Source organism: Barbus barbus (genome assembly GCF_936440315.1).
Source record: "Barbus barbus genome assembly, chromosome: 40".
Taxonomy (NCBI): Eukaryota; Metazoa; Chordata; class Actinopteri; order Cypriniformes; family Cyprinidae; genus Barbus; species Barbus barbus.
In genome coordinates, this window is record NC_136718.1 from 26,069,230 (window position 1) to 26,089,327 (window position 20,098).

The 20,098-nt window shown below is 36.3% G+C and overlaps 2 protein-coding genes across 3 annotated transcripts in view; one reads left to right on the plus strand and one right to left on the minus strand.

Moving 5' to 3' along the window:
* The window catches only part of LOC306859238 (uncharacterized protein), an 18,984-nt gene extending 23 nt beyond the window's left edge, over positions 1 to 18,961 (plus strand). The window contains exons 1-16 of one of the 2 annotated variants that reach the window (XR_013783286.1): positions 1 to 273; positions 1,668 to 1,707; positions 3,236 to 3,276; positions 3,399 to 3,438; positions 6,619 to 6,754; positions 6,826 to 6,994; positions 8,167 to 9,111; positions 10,322 to 10,389; positions 10,465 to 10,520; positions 10,604 to 10,778; positions 12,067 to 12,147; positions 12,232 to 12,404; positions 12,998 to 13,203; positions 13,426 to 13,505; positions 14,544 to 14,735; positions 18,513 to 18,961. The exon at positions 1 to 273 is cut by the window's left edge and continues 23 nt beyond it. Coding sequence is in view for 1 of the 2 variants with exons in the window: in XM_079400175.1 (XP_079256301.1) it covers positions 204 to 273; positions 1,668 to 1,707; positions 3,236 to 3,276; positions 3,399 to 3,438; positions 6,619 to 6,754; positions 6,826 to 6,994; positions 8,167 to 9,111; positions 10,322 to 10,389; positions 10,465 to 10,520; positions 10,604 to 10,778; positions 12,067 to 12,147; positions 12,232 to 12,404; positions 12,998 to 13,203; positions 13,426 to 13,505; positions 14,544 to 14,660 (2,397 nt within the window). In the remaining variant the exon portion in view is untranslated. Of the gene's footprint in view, positions 274 to 1,667; positions 1,708 to 3,235; positions 3,277 to 3,398; positions 3,439 to 6,618; positions 6,755 to 6,825; positions 6,995 to 8,166; positions 9,112 to 10,321; positions 10,390 to 10,464; positions 10,521 to 10,603; positions 10,779 to 12,066; positions 12,148 to 12,231; positions 12,405 to 12,997; positions 13,204 to 13,425; positions 13,506 to 14,543; positions 15,578 to 18,512 lie in introns of those variants that run through there. The other variant, XM_079400175.1, reaches the window with a different exon arrangement.
* The window catches only part of LOC306859410 (serine/threonine-protein kinase DCLK2-like), a gene marked incomplete at its 5' end in the record, with an annotated part of 16,534 nt that continues 13,122 nt past the window's right edge, over positions 16,687 to 20,098 (minus strand). Inside the window, 4 exons of the mRNA XM_079400422.1 lie at positions 16,687 to 18,543; positions 18,791 to 18,883; positions 19,375 to 19,455; positions 19,722 to 19,896. Of these exons, the coding sequence (XP_079256548.1) occupies positions 18,484 to 18,543; positions 18,791 to 18,883; positions 19,375 to 19,455; positions 19,722 to 19,896 (409 nt within the window). The 3' untranslated portion in view covers positions 16,687 to 18,483. The remainder of the gene's footprint in view (positions 18,544 to 18,790; positions 18,884 to 19,374; positions 19,456 to 19,721; positions 19,897 to 20,098) is intronic.

Genomic DNA, 20,098 nt, shown 5'->3' on the forward strand with positions numbered 1-20,098 from the left:
CTGATACAGACACTGATACTGTTCTCCTCGCTTCTTCAGCTTCTTCAGGCGTTCCGATAGAAAACACAAACTGATTCATATGACAGTATCACACGCGCGCTCATCTGTGAGCAGAAACTTCCCACGCGCTCGATTAAAAGTTTGATCGCAGTTGGAGCAACTTTCCCAGGCGTTTCCAAAGAGGACTGCCGTTTTCTCTCGGTATGGCGGAGGCGCGCGCTGAGGAGGACGAGGAGTGTTTGCGCGAGCCCGGCGGCGCGAGACGGAGCGCAGGTAGGCGCGACACAACAAACAAATAAATAAAACTAAACAAAATCTGTTTATAATCAGCGCAGACTGACATGACATGACCATTAAGTTAGTCCAACAAGGACATTGTAGGTTGAAATGTATATAAATGTGTATAAGAGGTAGATCACGTACCACCATCAGCATAAATACATATTTGTGAATTAAATTAGATTAATTTGCTCATTGCTCATTATAAAATAATTAGGAATTTATATTTCTCATGTCCATTAACTTTGTTCAACAACAAAATTGTAGGTTAAAATAGTGGATATATATATTTAGTTTAGTTTTATTTGATTATATTTCTATGTATTATATATGTTTTCATCATTTGTAATCATCTTTAGTTAATGGGAGGACAAATAATGTTTTGGTGTAAATATTCCATGAGGTCATAATAGTCATAAAATAGGCTAATTTGTCTAATTATGTAATGATATGTAATATGTTCTTTGGTCTTAATCTTAAACCTTGTTCAAAAACAGGTTAAAATGTACATAAAATGATTTAAAATGTATATTTATTTTATAATGTAAAATATATATAACGTTAATTATATATAAATATTATGTAAAAGAGTTGTGTGCTCGTTGTTGTGTTGTAGTGTAAAATGAAGGAAGTGTATTGTTGTTTCCTCTTTATATAATATGAAATATGAATCTGCTTTATCTTGGTCTGAAACTAGCATGTGAACTTCAGTTTGGCTCCAGTAGCTCAGCTTTGTTCCTCAGGGGAATTTCTCAGCTGTGTGTGAAACGACAGGCATGAGGTGCGATCCGACCCTCAGTAATCGTTAAAATACAGCATCTCCTGGATGTTATGCATGAACACAGAGAGCTGATTCAGCAGTAATGTTTGCTGTTTATATACTGCACGTATTGGAGAATTTAGCAGCTAAACCTGCAGCTCTGACTGTGTCATGTGACTCGAGTCTGAGATCATGTGATCATGAACCCCCCCCCCCCCCCCCCCCCCACACACACACACACACACACACACACACTACAGTAATGATACGGTCTGTTTCAGGGCTTTTGTGTCTCTGTCTGTGGTTTGTTGTAAATTACAGCAGTAGTTTCTTAGACAAAAGCTCAGTTTCTCTGGGTTCAGTGTGAAGGGATCTGTCAGTAACAGAGTAATAATGAGTCTCCAGCTGCCCTTCATTCAGACAGCAGAATCTCTCAGCCGTCCCGGGCCATCAGGCCATTTCTGTAGAGCGAACATCCGGGTCACATGAATAATGTCTTGAATCTGCTGTTGTCAGTGCTGAACACTGTTATTTATGGGTGACGTCCACACAAACACAGTCATTAAATGATCCTTTCTGTGTGTGTGTGTGTCTCTGTGTCTGTCTGTGTGTGTGTGTGTGTTTGCAGAACATTCAGACAGAAACAAACCCGATCAGCGCCACTCCAGGTAAGTGCAAAAGTTTTGTTTTTGATCTGTATGAGTGGATCAAGAAATGATTATTTTTAGAAGCTTTTAGATTTTTAAAAAACTATTTGGCACGTCCACACACATAACTCCTTATTACAGCACTGAAAAATAAGCAGAAATAGATCATAAGCATTTATGCCTATTTTTAGAAGTTTTTAAATATTATTTTTGACAATTTATCATATTTCCATCCAAATTGATAATAAAAAAATGGGTTTAAATTGATAATAAAAATTAAAAAGCATTTATGCCTATTTTTGGCAGTATGTATTTATTTATTTAGACAACTTAGAACATTTCCACCCACTTCACATTACAGCACTGAAAAATAAACAGAAATAAATCCTAAAAAATCATAAAGCCGAGTTTAGATTTTTTTTTGGCAATTTAGCACATTTCCACCTTAACTTCTAATTACAGCACTGAAAAAATAAACAGAAATGTTATATAGTTTTTATTAATATTTTAAATTAGATTTTATTTTTATATTTTCTGATTGCAAGTTAATTTTAGTTTTAATTTTTTAGTTAGTTTTTAAATTTTTTGTAATTTTGTTGTTTTTTGTGATTTGTAGTTTTTTTAAAGTTTTATTTAGTTTGTTATTTTAATGCATCAAGTTAAACTTAAATATGAGAAATGCTGCCATCTTGCAAGCTAGCTGAAATAAAACAAGTTTAAGTTCATTTTATTTCAGTTCAATTTTATTTCAGTTAATGGTTTTTTTTATGGTTTTAGTTTTTAGTTTTTTATGCTTAATTTATTTCAGTTAAATTTGTGTGCAATGTTTTAGTTTTAGTTTTGGTTATACGATAACCCTGATTCCAGTAAAGAAAATTGCTAAAAAATAGAATACTAAAAGCTCTGGATTATTAAAAAAAAATGCAATTAGGATGGAAAATGTGCTGAATTTTTAAATACAAACATTCATAATGAACTTGTTTTGCTTTATTTTCTTTATGCAAATAGGTCTTAATTTGGGGTGAAATTTGATCTGAGACTGAGATTCTCTAGATTATAAGAACAGAGCTTCATCTGCTGGTGGCGAAGCATTCAATTCGTGTCTGAACATTTCCCAGCTTTCCTCCCATTAGAGCATGCGATAAGAAGAGCGACTGCAGCACTAATGCAGTAGTTCCTTCAGCTCAGTACTAGAAATACCTGTTCCACTACAGCTGGAAAAAATGATTAACGCTTTTCCTCCAGAGCGTAGTATAAGTGTCACGTCAAACTGAGCTCATGCGCGTGTTTACAGGAATAACCAGCCACATTTTGGCTCTGTTTAATAACATAGTAAATTTCTTGGCTCCTCTGCTTGTATTTGCTCATTGTGTGTGTGTGTGTTTGATGAAAGTCCGTGTTTGTGGGGGTTTGGGTGTGGTGTGTGTGTTGTGTAACTGTGAAATGTATTTCCAGTCGTGTCACTGGAAAAGAGCCGGGAAAACTGGCCTTGAGTCATTGAAACAATGGAAAAAGACATTGAGTGCTTGTGTTTCTCTCGCTTTTCCAGCCAAGGGCCGCTTTCCTCCATCAGAGCCGTCATCAAACGCAGTGAGTTTGCCTGCTGAAGCATGTTTTTGGTGATTTGGTGTGTTTTGTCTGTTCTGTCAGATGTTTGCATGTGAGTTTGGTTTTTGTGTTTGTGTTTTTTGTCGGAAATTGCGCAACATCAGCGAGAACGAGCTCTCAGAGTGACCATCAGCGAGACCGCAGGTCAGTTCACGCCTGTTTACTTTGTGTTTTCTTTCTCTCTGTGTTCAAATCAAGTGATATTTTGCTAGATTTTGACTTTCTTTTCAAAATCACATCTTATATCTGATCTCAAGCTCTTCGCTGATACTGTCATCTCCCTTGTAAACAAATCCCTTGTCAACAATATTGACATTGAGCTGATCTATTTTCATTGTTCATTTTAAAGAAAATCTAATCGTGTTTTATGGTGGAGATTAGGGCTGTGCGATATGACGATATATATATATATATATATATATATATATATATATATATATATATATATTGAATGGACGACATAAGTCTATCGTTTTATATTATACTCTATCTGTCAGTCATCTGTCGTGTGTCATGTGTTCCTGCCTCTCGTGCCCTTATTTGGTTCGTTTCATGTCATTAGTAGTTTATCCTTGTCCAGCCGTGTTCGTTAATTTACCTGTGTATTTATAGTCCTGTCTGTGCAATGTTATTTCGTCTGGTCTACTCGTTACTCCCCGGTGTTCCTGTTTGTAAGCCTTGCCTTGTCCTGCCATGTCTTGCCGTGATGTTGTCCAGTAAAGTCTATTGTTTTGAGTTACGACGTGTTCCTTGTTCCTCCCTGCTGTGTGCACCGTGACAGAAGACCAGACCTATACAGTAAGCGTCGTCCCTTCACTTCGTTTTGTTTTGTCCAAGTTTTTCTAGTGTTTTTTTGTTCCTGCCTTTTGTGTTTTGCCTGCCGTTCGCGGGAGATCACGCCGCGGTCTGTGGGGAAAGCCCACCCACCGCCCGACGGATCGCCGCTGAGTCATCCCCGCCGCTCGCGGGGAATCACGCCGCTGTCTGCGGCTCACCGACCCCGCCGTTCGCGGGCGATCACGCCGCCGTTCGCGGGGTATTACGCCGCCGTCTGCGGCCCCTCTAGTTGCTGTTTCGCGGGGAAGGCCAACCCGCGGTCACTTGGCCCGTCGCCGGTTGTGGCTTCCTCCAGCCCACCAGTCCCCGCCGTTGGGATGGTCAGCCGGCCGGCTGCCGCCGTGGTTGTCGTGGCAGCCGGGTGCCGCCATATTGACCAGTGACCAAGGTCTTTTTAATAAATTCCATTTCGTTTGGTCCCGGGACCCTGATACCCCCGAGCTGCCCCATGGAAAATTTTTTGGGGGGGTAGAAGGGTTCCGGCAGGAGTGGCCGGGCCGAGGAACGAGGCCATGGGCATGAGGACCACCTGCCAGGGCCTCCTGAGCTACACCTCGGCCTGCGGCCTTCTGGTCCGCGCTGGAGGCCCCGTTCGGTGTATGTTTCTGTGTCTGTTCTGAGGGAAACAGAATTTCATCCTGTCTGCCATTTATATTAATCACAGTTAGAGAAAATCTCTCACGCTCTTAACTAAATCACTTTTATAAGAAGATTAAAAATAATAATAATAATGATATATATATGTATAGAATCTATACTTAATACACGTTAATTACAGCTATATCTATCGATAGATATAATTAACACAGTGAAGACTAACTTATTTACACAATGTATGTAGCATTTATTGTAGTTTTTGTACTATTGCTTGCAATTAGTTTCTTATCCTTATTTTATCACTGTTTACTTATCTTCGGTGAGCTTGTGGGGGTTTTTCATCTCTTTTTAGGCTTGCATTAGTTTGATATTGACATTGGTGACAAGGATTGTGAAAATTCTATGGTATCAAAGATTTTAATATCATAAAAACCTTTTTTTTAAATAAATAACTATATCATGATATATATCGTTATCGTGATACAAAATTTGTCATATTGTGATATAAGATTTTAGCCATATCGCCCACCCCTAGTGGAGATATACATGTATATCCACCATATACATATTTACATACGTTTTTGTGCGATTTTAAAAAATCATAATCTAATATACGCACACACATATACATATGTATGTATATATATGTATGTGTGTGTCATGTGACCCTCATATAACTGAATGAAAAAATCATAATCTAATAAATGAATCAAAATAATAATAAATCTGTTACTTTTATCAACGAATGGTTATTCATTATGTCTGGAGGGGAAGTCGTGGCCTAATGGTTAGAGAGTCGGACTCGTAACCGAAAGGTTGCGGGTTCGAGTCCCCGGCCGGCAGGGATTGTAGGTGGGGGGAGTGAATGTCCAGCGCTCTCTCCACCCTCAATACCACGACTGAGGTGCCCTTGAGCAAGGCACCGAACCCCCAACTGCTCCCCGGGCGCCGCAGCATGGCTGCCCACTGCTCCGGGTGTGTGTTCACGGTGTGTGTGTGTGTGTGTGTGTGCATTTGTTCACTACTCACTGCTGTGTGTGTGCACTTGGATGGGTTAAACGCAGAGCACCAATTTCGAGTATGGGTCACCATACTTGACAATACGTCACGACTTTACTTTAATAAATGGTGTTTGTAAGAGTGATGTTTCATGTTGTAAAAAGTGTGTTTGTGTAGTTTGTTTTATAGTGTATGTGCAGTGTTGTTAAAAGGATATTCTGTTCTGTCATTTGTAATTATCGAGTTTATTAATTTTGCATTTTTTTGGAATATATGTTTAGAATTAAAAATACATTTAAATAAACTCTGATTGTCACATTAATACCCATGATTGTATGATACCAATTAATCAAATGGCTTTGGCTTTTAAACATTTCCAAAGTAAATTGGAAAAAAACACATTTCCATTTAGTAAACTAAAACTAAAATCATCAAAAAAAACCAACACTTTTTTTTTTCTTGCTAAAAAACGTAACCTTATTTAATTTCAGCAAGTTGCCAATTTTTATTTAGTTTAACTAGATGTTAAATAGTTAAAACTAAAATAAAAATATTATATAAATATTTTATTTATTATTATTATTATCAATATTATTAAATATTTTAAAAACTAATATATATTATAAAATCAACAATTACTAAAACTTCAACTTAAAATGTAATACAAAAATACTATACTAATTAGTAAAAACAGTAAAAAAAACTAATTCAAAATATTCATAAAAACTGTAATATTATCTCAGTGATACTAAGACTCGTACAGCATGTTTACTTGTGGATGAGATGTGCAGTTATCATTCAGCTCTCAAGTCTAGCTCTGAGAGAGTTGTTAACTAGCTCTTTTGGTTAAACGGGAGAAAGGTCACATTATGAACTTTGATTGTCATGCAGCAGGCGTCCAGAAATCACCATCCTCTCTGCTGAACCGCTGCCGTCCAATACATGGTTCCCAGGGGCTTCTGGGGCATTTCCTCCGGCCCCGCCCCCGGCCCCGCCAACATGGGCTGCAGGCTCGGCAACAGTGCAGGTGGGTGGAGCTTAAGGAAGTGATACATTTGTAAAATCCATCATTTGATTGATTGTGCTCCTCCTTTCCAGCTCCCACCTCCATCCTACGAGCAGGTGATCCGAGAAAAGAGCCGTGAGCAGAATCTTCACTCCTCCTCTTCGTTATCTTCGTCTCCATCTTCTCGTCACTCTACCTCCACCATCGCCACGCAGACGGACACAAAGTCCCTCCGCCCGCAGTCCTCTGCTGCTCGTCCAGGTATAAAGAAATGAAATCAGGCTTCAGTGGAGGTTTTGTCAGTCCAAACCTGAAGTTCTTGTCAACAGATGAAGCACATTTTCAGTTTTTTAATATTTTGAGTAAATACTAAAAGAAGTGCTGATTTAATTTACCCTGCATCCTTCACTGACATTGATTATTTGCAAACAAACCCTTCATTTAACCACAATACTTTACTAAAAAGGTGCTAACAAAGAAGTACTGAATCATAACACATGGAATAAGTTAAATTTAGTATTTAAAAAGAAAAGTATTAAAGTTAAGTATTAACAAAAATGTATCAAAAATAACACAAATCTGCTATTAAATTAATTTCTTAAGGCAAAACACAATTTTTTCATGCATTGGTCAATTTTAAGAATTTGCTTCTATAACATCTTTAAGACTAGTGGAAAGTAAATATCCATAATATACATTTAAGTGTTTATTTTATTGCACTTTATCAACTGGTGTCTGTAGATTTCAATTACAATGCATATCTTTAAAAGTTTTTTCTTCACTTCAGTAGCACTTACATACACCAAACTTTACAGTTTCATTCATATCTTTATTCTAAAGGTAATTACTGAGGGGTTTGTTTTTATGTCATTCACTTGAGTTTATTATTGCACTTTGTCTGTTTGCGCATATTTCAATTACAACACATATCTTTAAAGGTGATTTCCTCAAAAAAAAAAAGTTTTTCTCCACTTCAGCAGCACTTACACAGACCAAACTTAGTCGTTTTATTCCTCTATATATTCTGAAGGTTTTTACTGAGGGGTTTGTTCATATATTTTTCAGGCTGATTTATATGACATATTCCTAAAAACATGGCGAAAATGTGTTGTTTTTTTCTTGTCTATTGACAGTATTTTCTGATTTATGGAGTAATAAAAAGAGAAATCCAGAATCCCCTCTATAAAAACCTTTAACTCTAATTTGTCAACAAAATTAAACAAGAATTTTGAACCTGGCTTTATCCAATGTTCAGATTTATTTTCTGGAAATTTATGGAAACTTAGTGCATATTTAATTAGATAATGCATCATAATGTTTCTAATGTTTCAATGCAAAAAAATTGTGTTAATATACTGTAACTAATCATCTAGGGAAGTATAACATTTTACACTTTTCGCCTGTAAATGTCTTGCCTTATTTTTTTCCTGTAGTTCGTAGGCCACCCAAACCCCCGCGGCCCTCACTGTCCCTCAAACACACGCCTGAAATGGACAGGTCTAATCCGAACACCGATGTTCAGCCTCGAGATGCTCTGCACGAACAGTGTGGTGTCCAGACGGACTTCGATGACATCATCTATGACATCTCTCCCATAGGCCCCGCCCCCACTGCCACCACTTCCACCCAGATCAACCTCGATTCCCCAGGCGACTCGATGAAAGAGGAACCCAGCATTCGTCCCAGACCTCGGCCGCGCTCCAGAGTCGCCCTACGACCCAACGAGGACGTTCTGGACCAGCCGATGACGAGGGAGGTCAAAGTTCAGACTCTTGTGCGTCTGAAGGACAACGGGGCCGAGAATGTGTTCGCCGGGTTCGACGATGCTCCATCAGTCATCTCCAGCAAATACCTGCAAGACCTGCTGGAGGTGTTTGGTTCGAACGAAACGCATGCCCAGCATGGAGAAAATCAACAAAGCGATGCAAACACTGTAGAAGAAGAGGAAACTACAGCCGTTTGCGATGCTCCGTGCTCCGTTATAACACCTGAACCGGTCGAACCCTTAAATAGACCACAACCACGACCTAGAACTCAGAAATCCAAACCCCAGCTCACCCCAAAACCATCTGTCTTTGAGGTTTTTGATACCAGAGAACCTACCGTTGAGCAAAACCCCTCCCAACCCCTGAGTCCACCAGTACCAGCACCCAGACCCCTTCTGAACAAACTCCAGAGCCCATCAGAGTCCAGATCTTCTCCATCCGCCAAACCTTCACCAGCCGCCCATCCTGGGCGCTCCACCAGTGCTCCTCCCGGGCAGCAGATGGCAGCGGTGGCCTCCACTCCGTCCGAGAGGAGAAATTCAGATGATCAAACTACAAACACTCCAGTGAAAACAGCACCAGTGATGTTGACTGACAGGAATGTCGGAAAGCGTGAGTGATGACCAGTATATTGGTGGATTTCTAGTTTACTTGCTAGTAGGGATGCACAGTTTGGGGAAAAATATCTAATTGCAATTTTTTGGCTAAATTGTGATTGTGAGAAATGCGATTTAAAATAAAAAATAAAAAACTTAAAATAAGAATAAGAAGAAAGTCTCCTTCCCAGAAGCCAATAAAGCAGCATCATCTGCATATAAGAACATATTACACTCACAAGCAGCCTGGATATCATTGATATATAATAAAAACAAAAGAGGACCTAATACACTACCTTGTGGGACTCCGTTGTAAACAGTTTTACTCTCAGAAAGCATCCCTCCAACCTCTACCCTTTGCTCTCTCCTTGATAAATACGAGGCCAACATGATTTAAGAAAGTTTACTTTGCTTGTTTGTGCAAATTGTCATAAATTCAATTTAAAATGCAATTTAAAAACGTTTAAAGTTTGATTAGCTTGTTTTCACAATTTGAATTTTTTTTTATAACAGTTGTGATAGCAATAAATGCAACTGAAAATGTGGTTAAAAAACAAAAAGTTCAAGCTTTGCTTTGCTTCTTTGCACAACTTGGGGAAATAATCTAATAAACAGAAAATTGCAATTGCAATATATTATATTTATGTTGTTAAACGCAAAAAAGCTCACGTTTTGCTTTGCTTGTTTTTTAGGGATGCATCATTTGGCCAAAAATAGGTAATTGTTTATCATTGTTACTATAATGTAATAATAATTATTATTATTATTATTGCTACTAAATTAAAATATTAGACAAAATTCTAAAGGATCATAGGGCAACTCTGGACCGCGGCCGAGGTCTGAGACGAACACTGGGGTCCTCTAATATTTCACTGTTAAATGGAATATAAGAAGTAAATTTTACAGTACAGATGTAAAATTACCATAATATTTATGGCTGTGTTAATTTCTTTATTTCCAAACATTAAATTATCAAGTTTTTATTTTGGTGTAAACCCGCAGGGATCCATTAAAGTTTCTCTTTTGTGCGTAACAGCGGTTTATACACATTTCTCATTACGAGTTTGTGAAGGTATTTGGCGCATGTTGCATTTCCAAATGCACGTTATACTGTAAGTGACTCAAACTTATCATTAATCATGCAGCCTTAATTGCTGCTAATCGTCTCAGTCAAAACTTAACTTTGCACAGCTTAATGTTTAATGAGTGTCTGTGTTTATATCCAGGTCCGTCGGTCCCCAAACACTCCCGTCCACCTCCACCTGTGCTCAAGAAGGCACTGTCCACCTCACAGGTGAGTTATACCTGCTTATAAAACACCTTTATGAGGAAGTTTCCCTATTAGACTAATCATTAATGTTGTGTTCAGGCCGCGGTGGATGTTTCCAGAGCTAGTGACGCCTCCATTCCTTCTCTTCCTCCAAGGTACTGCAGCGGTTTTCCTTCAAAATCAGGCATCTATTTTGTTTTTTTCCCCATCTCTCATTCTCTCTCTGTTTGTGTCTCAGACCCAGTGGCGGCAGACTCCTCCCACTCCGCCCTCCTCCAATAAAAGTGACCAAACTTCCAGGCTCCTCCTCCCCTGTTGCAACCAATCAGCTGCCAGGCAGCAGGGTGCCAAAGAGAGGCCCGCCCCTCCCACCCCGCCCCAAACCAGGACATCCGCTTTACAAGCGCTATTCTGTGAGTCTTCATACATAGAGTATTTGCGAAGAACTCCAGGATAATGTCCTGTGTGTTATTTAAGGGTTAAGATTGTCATCATTTTCGGACCATCATGTCGTTATAAACCTGTATGCTTTTCTTTTTTTTTGGTGAAAAAAAAAAAAAGAGATCACTGGCAGAATGTACGAGCTGCTGTTTTCCATAAACTGAAAGTGAATTGTGATTGTACGCTTTATTCCAAGTCTTCTGAAGCAGTGTGGTGTTGTTAACTAAAACTGAAAAATTTTGTTAATTGAAATAAACCCTCGATTAAAAAAAAGGGCATTAAAAAATGACAAATGTTGCCTTGATAGATTACAAAAACTGAAATAAATGTATTAAATAATAAAATAATAAATGAGCTAAATAGAAATAATTAAGAAATAATATACATGACAAAAGAACATAGAATTACTAAAACTTAATAAAATGAAAAAAAAATTAACATTATATTAAACTTAAAACAACTTATATAATTAGAAATGTTGCCATGGCAACTGAAATAAAATATATTTACTCAAACTAAACCTGAAATAAAAATTAAGTAATAATAAAAAAACCGACAAAAGAACATAGTACAATTATTAAAACAAACGTAATGAAGTGAAATATAATAAAATAATGAAATATTATTTAAAACTTAAAAATGTTGTCTTCGCAAGGTACTAAAATTACTGACTAAAGTTGAAATAAAAATAAAAATACTGTATATCAAAATATATAAAAAAATAAAATTACTAAAATTAAAATATAAAAATAAAATTTGAATAGTAATAAATACTATAATAGTATGAGTTCTTAGTCTGAATTTTAAGTTCTTAAGTCTTCTAATTATTTTTCTTGTTGCTGTTGTTTGTTCAAATATAAAATGTCACGTTAGACATGTCTTTGGCCAACTGTCTTTGTAATCAATTATGATGCTGCAATTAAAAAAAACAGTTCCAGAAGGTGTGATTTTCAGTGAACTCTGTTCCTTAAAACAAAGCATCATATGCTCTTGCATGAATTTAGTGCACAGGTCATATGTTACGATCCATCTGTGTGATTATAAATCACTGTGCACTTTTGAAAACAGCAGCTCGCACATTATGCCTAAAATCTTTGAGCTGCACAGAAGAAAGAGGGTGAGAAAATGATGACCGGATGTTTATTTATGAGTGAACGGCCCCTTTAAATGTATTTAAATTGAATATGAGAAAAAATCCCAGGAGCTCTATAAATAAAACAGCCATGTAATCATCAGCGGGTTTGTGTGTTTGTGCATTAGAGCAAAGTTCTTCAAGGAGATGCAGAGCTGGAGAATATCAGGAAAGAGCAAGAGGAACCACCTGAGGAAACATCTTTGCATGTCAGTGCACAAACACACACACACACACACTCGCAAATTATGCAAACATTGTAAACTGTCATGAAATATTATTTCCTGCTTCAGGAAGAAGAGCACCTGATTGTCCTGGATGATACAGATGTCCCACAAACACCGTCAAACACACTCCACGACCTCTGCTCGTCAGGAGAGGTCAAAGGTCAAGATGTGACTGTCAGTGAGCTTCTGCTGGACAACGAGCCCTCAGAGCAGCAGATCCAACAAAACACACAGAACAGGTGAAACAGTATGAGAAAAAATTTATAATTCTCTCTCTCTCTCTCTCTCTCTCTCTCTCTCTCTCTCTCTCTCTCTCTCTCTCTCTCTCTCTCTCTCTCTCTCTCTCTGTATATGTATATGTACATATACACACAGTTTTTGTTTACATGAGTGTGTACAGTGTATATTTATGCATATATTATACAAACACATACATGTATACATATATGTACAAGAATACAAGAAAAATGTTGTTTATATATTAATTATATATATATATATATATATATATATATATATATATATATTTCTAAATATACTGTATGTGTGTGTATTTATATATAAGTAAATAAACACTGTACACATACAGTGCATATATAATGTAAATAACTTTTATTTTGGATGCGATTAATCGCGAATAATCATTTGACTAATATATATATATATATATATATATATTTGTATGTTATTTAGGTATACATATGAGAGGTTAAACATTTGTCTATGGAAATTAGGTTTTTATTCATGGAATGTCAGTCACAAACTTTACAAAACTGATGCCAGTAAAACTGGCATAATTCATAACAATCAGCTCCTGTGTTGCTCTGTCCAGGTGCGTCGTGGGCCGTTTTGCATTCGAGGGGGAGGAGGGGGAGCTGTCCTTCACTGAGGGTGATGTCATCACGCTAATGGAATATGTAAATGAGGAGTGGGGGCGTGGCCTCCTGAACGGACAGACGGGAATCTTCCCTCTCAGCTTCATCCAGGCTATAGAGGAAGCTGAAGCGTTGCCAAGGAAACAGGCTTTGGAATCTCCCGGTAAATAAACATTCTCCCTCGGAATATTCATTAACCACGGACCAATCAGCAGTGAGCATGACCAAGACTGGCCAGTTTCGAAAACTGAAAGCTATTTTTATATTATGGCTCATATTAACTGCTTTATTAGACAATTAAAAAGCTCATTATGATTAATATGCTCATAGATATATCATGCATCTGTAGTCTGTATTGATTGACCGGCTGTCTCTTTCTCTCCAGCGCCCCCTGCAGGAGCGAGAAACAGAGGACAAGCACTTTATGATTTCACTCCTGAGTGTGAGGACGAGCTCTGTCTGAAGGTCTGTGTGAGATTCACTATAGCAGTCATGACTACCTGGAAATCTATAGGAATTTAATAGATCCTGATTTACAAGCCTGGAAATTTCATGGGAAAAATCATAAAAATATGGTGCCTACCAACAAACAAAAAAAACAAACAAATAAATAAACATAATTATATTAAATGCATATTTTATATATTTATATAAATATTTATATTTATAAGATTAAGATATATTTCAAAAAATAAATATTGTATGTGTGTGTGTATATATATATATATATATATATATATATATATATATATATATATATATATATATATATATATATATATATATATATATATATATATATATATATATATATGAGGAGTTTAATTGCAAAAACAGAACGTTTTTATTAATTTTGTCAAATCATGTTTTTATTGTGTTAGTTATCTGTATTTTTTTTTTAGTTATTATTATTTAATCAAAACAACCCAACTTCAGTTTGATTGATATTAATGGGAATGCAGGACAAAAAACATTATCCGTTTTTGCAAATGAACTCTTAATACACACACATATATATTTATTTATTTACTTTATTTAATTTTAGGAAAATATATATCAGCATTAATAAAAAGAAATAAAAAAATATATAAAATTATATAATTATGTACAAACAATTAAATAATAAAAACAATTAAATGTTGTAAATATGTGTATACAGTATATAGTTAAGATGTATGTATGTGTGTGTATATATATATATAGTGTAATTCTAATACAATTAAAAATTGTAAATCTATTGTAATTATATACGTGTGTGTGTGTGTATTATATAAGAATTATAATGTAATTATTAAATAATATAAATATATTCAAAAATATATAATTGATATATTCAAAAAATAATGATCGATTAATATTTGATCATATAACAAATAAGTAATATTTAATAATACTAATTGAAATCAAATGTATTTAAATATTTGGTTAAATATGGGTTTTATGTCATGGAAATTCACTGGTCAAAACGCGTGTGTGTGTGTGTGTGCGTGTGTGTGCATGCAGGCAGGAGATCTGGTGTGTGATTTGGAGGACATGGATGCTGAGTGGTTCCTCGGAGAATCCGGTGGGAAACGTGGCATCATCCCCAAAAACTACATCCAAGTGCTGCTGGACCCCTGAACACGGGCCGTCCTGTCATGTGCCTGATGAGCGTTTCTGCATTTGCCTTAATTAGATGTAATACAGTTAAACGAGGTTAGTGAGGGGATCTCCTGTGCTGTACTGACGTGTGTGTGTGCGCGTGTGTGTGTGTATGTGGCCAGATGAACTTGTTTACAGTTTTAACCCACATTAAACTGATCAGTTATTAAGCTTTGTTCTGTCTGTTTTTTTTAATGAACATTCATGCTTTCCTTCAAGCACAGCAGTTTTTAACTCTTTCTGTACAGTCAATTTCAGGATTCTAGACGTTTCAATTTTTTCAAGTTTTAAACATTTACATGATCAGGCGTTCCTAATTTACTGGATAAGGATTCATAAAAAATATTTTTTACTCACAATTTCAACATGATAAAATATTGTAGAGCTTGGAATAACTAGTAAAATGTATATTCATTATAAAAGTGGCCACAGTCTGTGGTTGGTAAGACTTTTAATGTTTTTGAAGTCTGTTGTCTGATCACAGAGGCCGCATTTATTTGATCAAAAATACTGTAAAAAATTAAATATTATAATTTCAAATCAGTTTTTTCTATGTGAATGTTAAAATATAATTTATATGCAGCATCATTTCTCCAGTCTTCAGTGTCACGTGATCTTCAGAAATCATAATAATATACTGATTTTCTGCTCAACAAACATTTCTGATAATTATCAATGTTGAACACAGTTGTGCTGCTCAATATTTTTATGGAAACCATGAAGCATTTTAGGATTTAGCAATTAGCATTTTCAGGATTCACAGTTGAATAGAAAGTTCAGAAGAACGGCATTATTTTGAAATAGAATTCTTTTGTAACAACATAAATGTTTTTTTACTATCAATTCCATCAATGTCATGCATCCCTGTTGAACAAAAAGAAATTATTACTGACCCCAAATTTATGAACAGTAAAGCACATGACCAATGACTTGAGGATTCCTCATGTACACAATATTGCCAAAAGTATTGGCACCCCCTTCTAATGAACATGTTTGACTACTTTAGTAATTTCTAGGAGCACAAATCTTAATGTTTAAGCATATAATGATATTCTAGGGAATTGTGTGCTTCTAATCTTATAGCAACAGTTTGGACAGGACCCTTTTCTATTCTAACATGACTGTGTCTCTGTGTATAAGACACGGTTCAAAAAGACATGATTGATTGAGTCAGTGTGGAAGAACTTGACTGGTCTGCAGAAAGACAAGTCCTGATCCCAGCTGAACTCCTCTGGTGTGACTTTATATACAGACCTTGAGCCAAAAACTCATCACCAAAATTAGAAGCACACAATTCCCTAGAATATCATTATATGCTTAAACATTAAGATTTGTACTCATAGAAATTACTAAAGTAGTCAAACCTGTTCATTAGAAGGGGGTGCCAATACTTTTGAGAATATAGTGTATCTTGGTTATCCACCATAGACTGTTGCTGAAACCACATAGCTAATATTGTTTTTATTAAGTTCTACTACAGAAAATTAAAAACCAAACACACTTTCTGTAATGTTTCTTGAATTGATACCCCCAATTTGGAAAGCTGTAAGTCAAAGAAAAACCAGCATTTTTTAACTTCTCATGACAACAATGCTGCATTTATACCATCCCATACTATAAATAGACTACAGTGATTTGTGGTCACTTTAACGACATTCGGCGAAATTTCACGGGGAACGTATGTGGATATTGCCACATTTAAAAATTATTTAGGCCAACTTTTAATAATTAATAAAAAAATATTAAAAGTTTAAAAAAAACCTGAATTTGATGTGTCACGTGTCCCTCGCGCTAAATTCCCGATCGCGCGGGATTCGTATTCATGAGCGGTTTTCTCCCGCGGAAATTTGCCGTGAGCTAAATATACCAAATGCATTGTTTATTTCTGTCACACTTGCTTACTAAAATGAAACCGAAAAAGTGAATTCACGCTTAAATTTGTGACATTATCAGCGTTCGGTTTCATTTCAGTCGCCGTTCACATGCAATAAAACACAGACTCGTGCATCAGCTATTCATGATGTATTGTTGCAATACAAAACAAAATATGAAATAAATCCATAATTCGAATAATTACGAGGGGCTTTAGGCCCCGAACAGCCACCGTACAAAAGTTAATACCGTTGAAACCACAAGCGACCGTTCAGATCAAATTAAATGAACAGTTCTCGCATTTCATGGAGAAAAACACACTCATTCAGTAAAGGCCGAAGTTTTGGTGTAAAGCAAAGTCATAACACTACATCAAGCTCGTAACACATTTAGTCACACAAATCAGACGTAAAGAAACATCCAGCAACACAATTGAAACGTCTCGTTCCCATTCAGTTCCAGACGGTCGCGCGTTCATAAAGACGCAAATGTCTGAAATGAGACTCTAATGATGCATCTGATAAGACACAGACATCGACACACATGCACAGAGAGAAAAAAGAGAGGAGCAGGTTCAGGACACAGTGCAGTAAAAGTCGAGGTCGGTGGTTTAGTTGAAGCCCTGCGTACAAACACAGACCAGACCCTGATAGCACAAGTACATCTGGGAGACGTCTATTTGACATCTGCAAGACGTCTATAGGATGTTTCATTTTAGATGTCAAATAGACGTCTATTAGATGTCTTTAAGATGTTTATGATTTAGAACGTATGTAAAACTGACATCTGAAAGACGTCTGTCAGATGTTTGTAGACAGCAGATGCTTTCCAGATCAAGAGATCTTTAACAGACATCTTGCAGACGTACGTGTGCTATCTGGGGAATGGGAGAAAATGAACGTGGATAAATAGATTATTAGGCCCCTACATGATCTGAAAAATATGTTTACATGTACCTCCCTCAGTCAGTCCGAATGAAGTTTCGATCTGATTGTAATAAGGGGTGCTGATCGTTATTTTATCGAACAGATTAAAAAACTTTGAATGTGCCGAGAACGGATTCAAAAATTCTTTGAAAGTGCCGATGCGTATTATAGTAGATTTCGGTTTACATACGTTTTACGAACGTGCAAATTTATTTGGCTTTAGTTGGATTTTATCTAAAGTTTTTTTTAAATGTTACCAGTTTTAGAAGTAACACTGCCGTAATGTTTGCAAGATGATCAAATAGAACCAATAAAAACGTTTCTAAACATTAAAAAAAATGGATGTTCATAACACGATGGAAACATTAGGAAAACATTCTTAGAACGTATTTTCTGGGTATTTATACATCGTTCATGAAACATTCCTGAAATTTTAGTTGGATGTTCATCTAATGTTTTTAAATGTTACTACTTGTTTCGGAACGCTCAGAGAACATTCAAACGTTCCTATAATGGCTGCAAAATAAAATTAGCAAACCAAGAAAAAAAATCGAGAACATTCAGAAATAATCTTTTTATAATTTAACGTTGCTAAAACATTCTAAAAACATATTTTTTGTTAGCTGGTCGGTGGAGGAGAATTAATATTTACTAAAAAAAAAGCTCTCCTGACAAACTTGACAATTAAACTCTAGTTAGCTCTGGTGACATTATCACAGTGGTTTTTTCCAGTTCTGAACTTGGTGTCTGTTGTTTGGAATTCATAAATATAGCCTACATGTAAATGAATATGTGAATTCATATAAAAGTTCAACTGAATCTGAAATCAGACCGGATTCATTCGGATTGACGACACTGAGTGCATGTAAACAAGTGTCTATGGGATGTGCTAGACTCTAGAGCTTTCGGCATGAGGCGAACACTAAAACATGAGGACTAAGTGATATTGATGGTTGACTTGGTCCGGTCTGGTCTGGTCTTGGTGTTGAGGTTTGTGGTGGTGATCAGGGTTTCTCTTCTTCTGCGCCTCCAGAGAGATTCATCAGACTACTGCCAGCTGTCATCTACACACGGTCAGAAACAATCAGCTGTTACACTCAACATTTACAGAAGTTATTTGAAATAGAAATCTTTTGTAGCATTATAACTGTCTTTACTGCCACTTTTGATCAATTTAATGCTAAATAAATGCAGTTTCTTTAAAAAAAATGTATATATGAGATTATCCACCTGTAACAGAGGACACAATGTATCAGCTGAAGGTAATTATGGTATTTCGAGTGAGAGAGAGAGTGTGTGTGTGTGTTTCACCTCAGCCTCTGCTGCTGTGCTGTTGTGTGTGTTTTCTGATTTAACACCATCTTCCATCTCACATGTCATGTTCGTGTCCATCACAGCATCGTCCTGCTCACACACAACATTTACATGACGGTGAGATTTTCTGAATGAAGCCTCTTCTGCTCACCAAGGCTGCATTTATTTAATAAAAAATATAGTAAAATCTTTGAAATATTTTTTACAATATAAAATATTTTTTTCTATGTGAATATGTGTTAAAGTGTAATTTATTTCTGTGATCTGCAGCTGTATTTTCAGCATCATTACTCCAGTCTTCAGTGTCACATGATCTTCAGAAATCATAATAATATACTGATTTACTGCTCAACAAACATTTCTGATTATTATCAATGTTGAAAACATTCAGGATTCACAGATGAATCGAAAGCTCAAAAGAACAGCATTTATTTGAAATGGAAATCTTTTGTAACATTATAAATGTCTTTACTGACACTTGACAAATTTAATGCATCCTTGAATAAAAGTACTAATTTCTTAAAAAAAAAAAAAGTATGTACTGTGCACAGAATGTGAATATTGTGTGTGTGTGTCCTCACCTGCACCCACGGGTGTTCCAGCACCTCGTCAGCCGTGTAACGAGCACCAACATTCACTTGCAGCATCTTACCAATTAAATCCTGCAAAAGACGCATCAGATTCTTATGGAAGCTTGCTTTTGCCACGGAATAAAACAATTGTGACCTTTTTTCTCAGAATTGCAAGTTAAAATCAAGTTCACATCTCACAATTCAACTCAGAATTGCAAGTTTATCTGGCAAGAAAAAAGTCTGAATTGTGAGAAAAATGTATTTTTATCCCGTGGTTCAACAATTCATAACTTGAAAGTAAAAAGTGAAAGTGCGTGAGCGTTTATTGTGTGTTTGTGAGGCTGTTGTTCGCTCACTTTAGCAGAGAGGCTGATGTTATCCCAGTACGGCGAGGGAAACTCTAGTCTGCCCAGTAATATCTGCTCAAACAGCTCCTCCTGCTGGTTCTTCTCGCTGCGGAACGGAGGAAAACCACACAGCAAGATGTAGGAGATCACTCCCGCCGCCCAGATGTCCACCTTCAGCCCGTACCTGCAGCACACCATCAAATCAGACGATATGCTTCACTTTTATAAACTGAAATATTTGTTTTGTACAAAACAGGGTTAACAGAGTTAGCTAAAACCCTAAAAATGTTACTTGAAATAAAGTATTTTATTATTTTATTTCAGTTTGTGTTCAAATCCCTGTCACACTAGTGGTGTTCCCGGTCAAAAATGAATGATCTACAAAA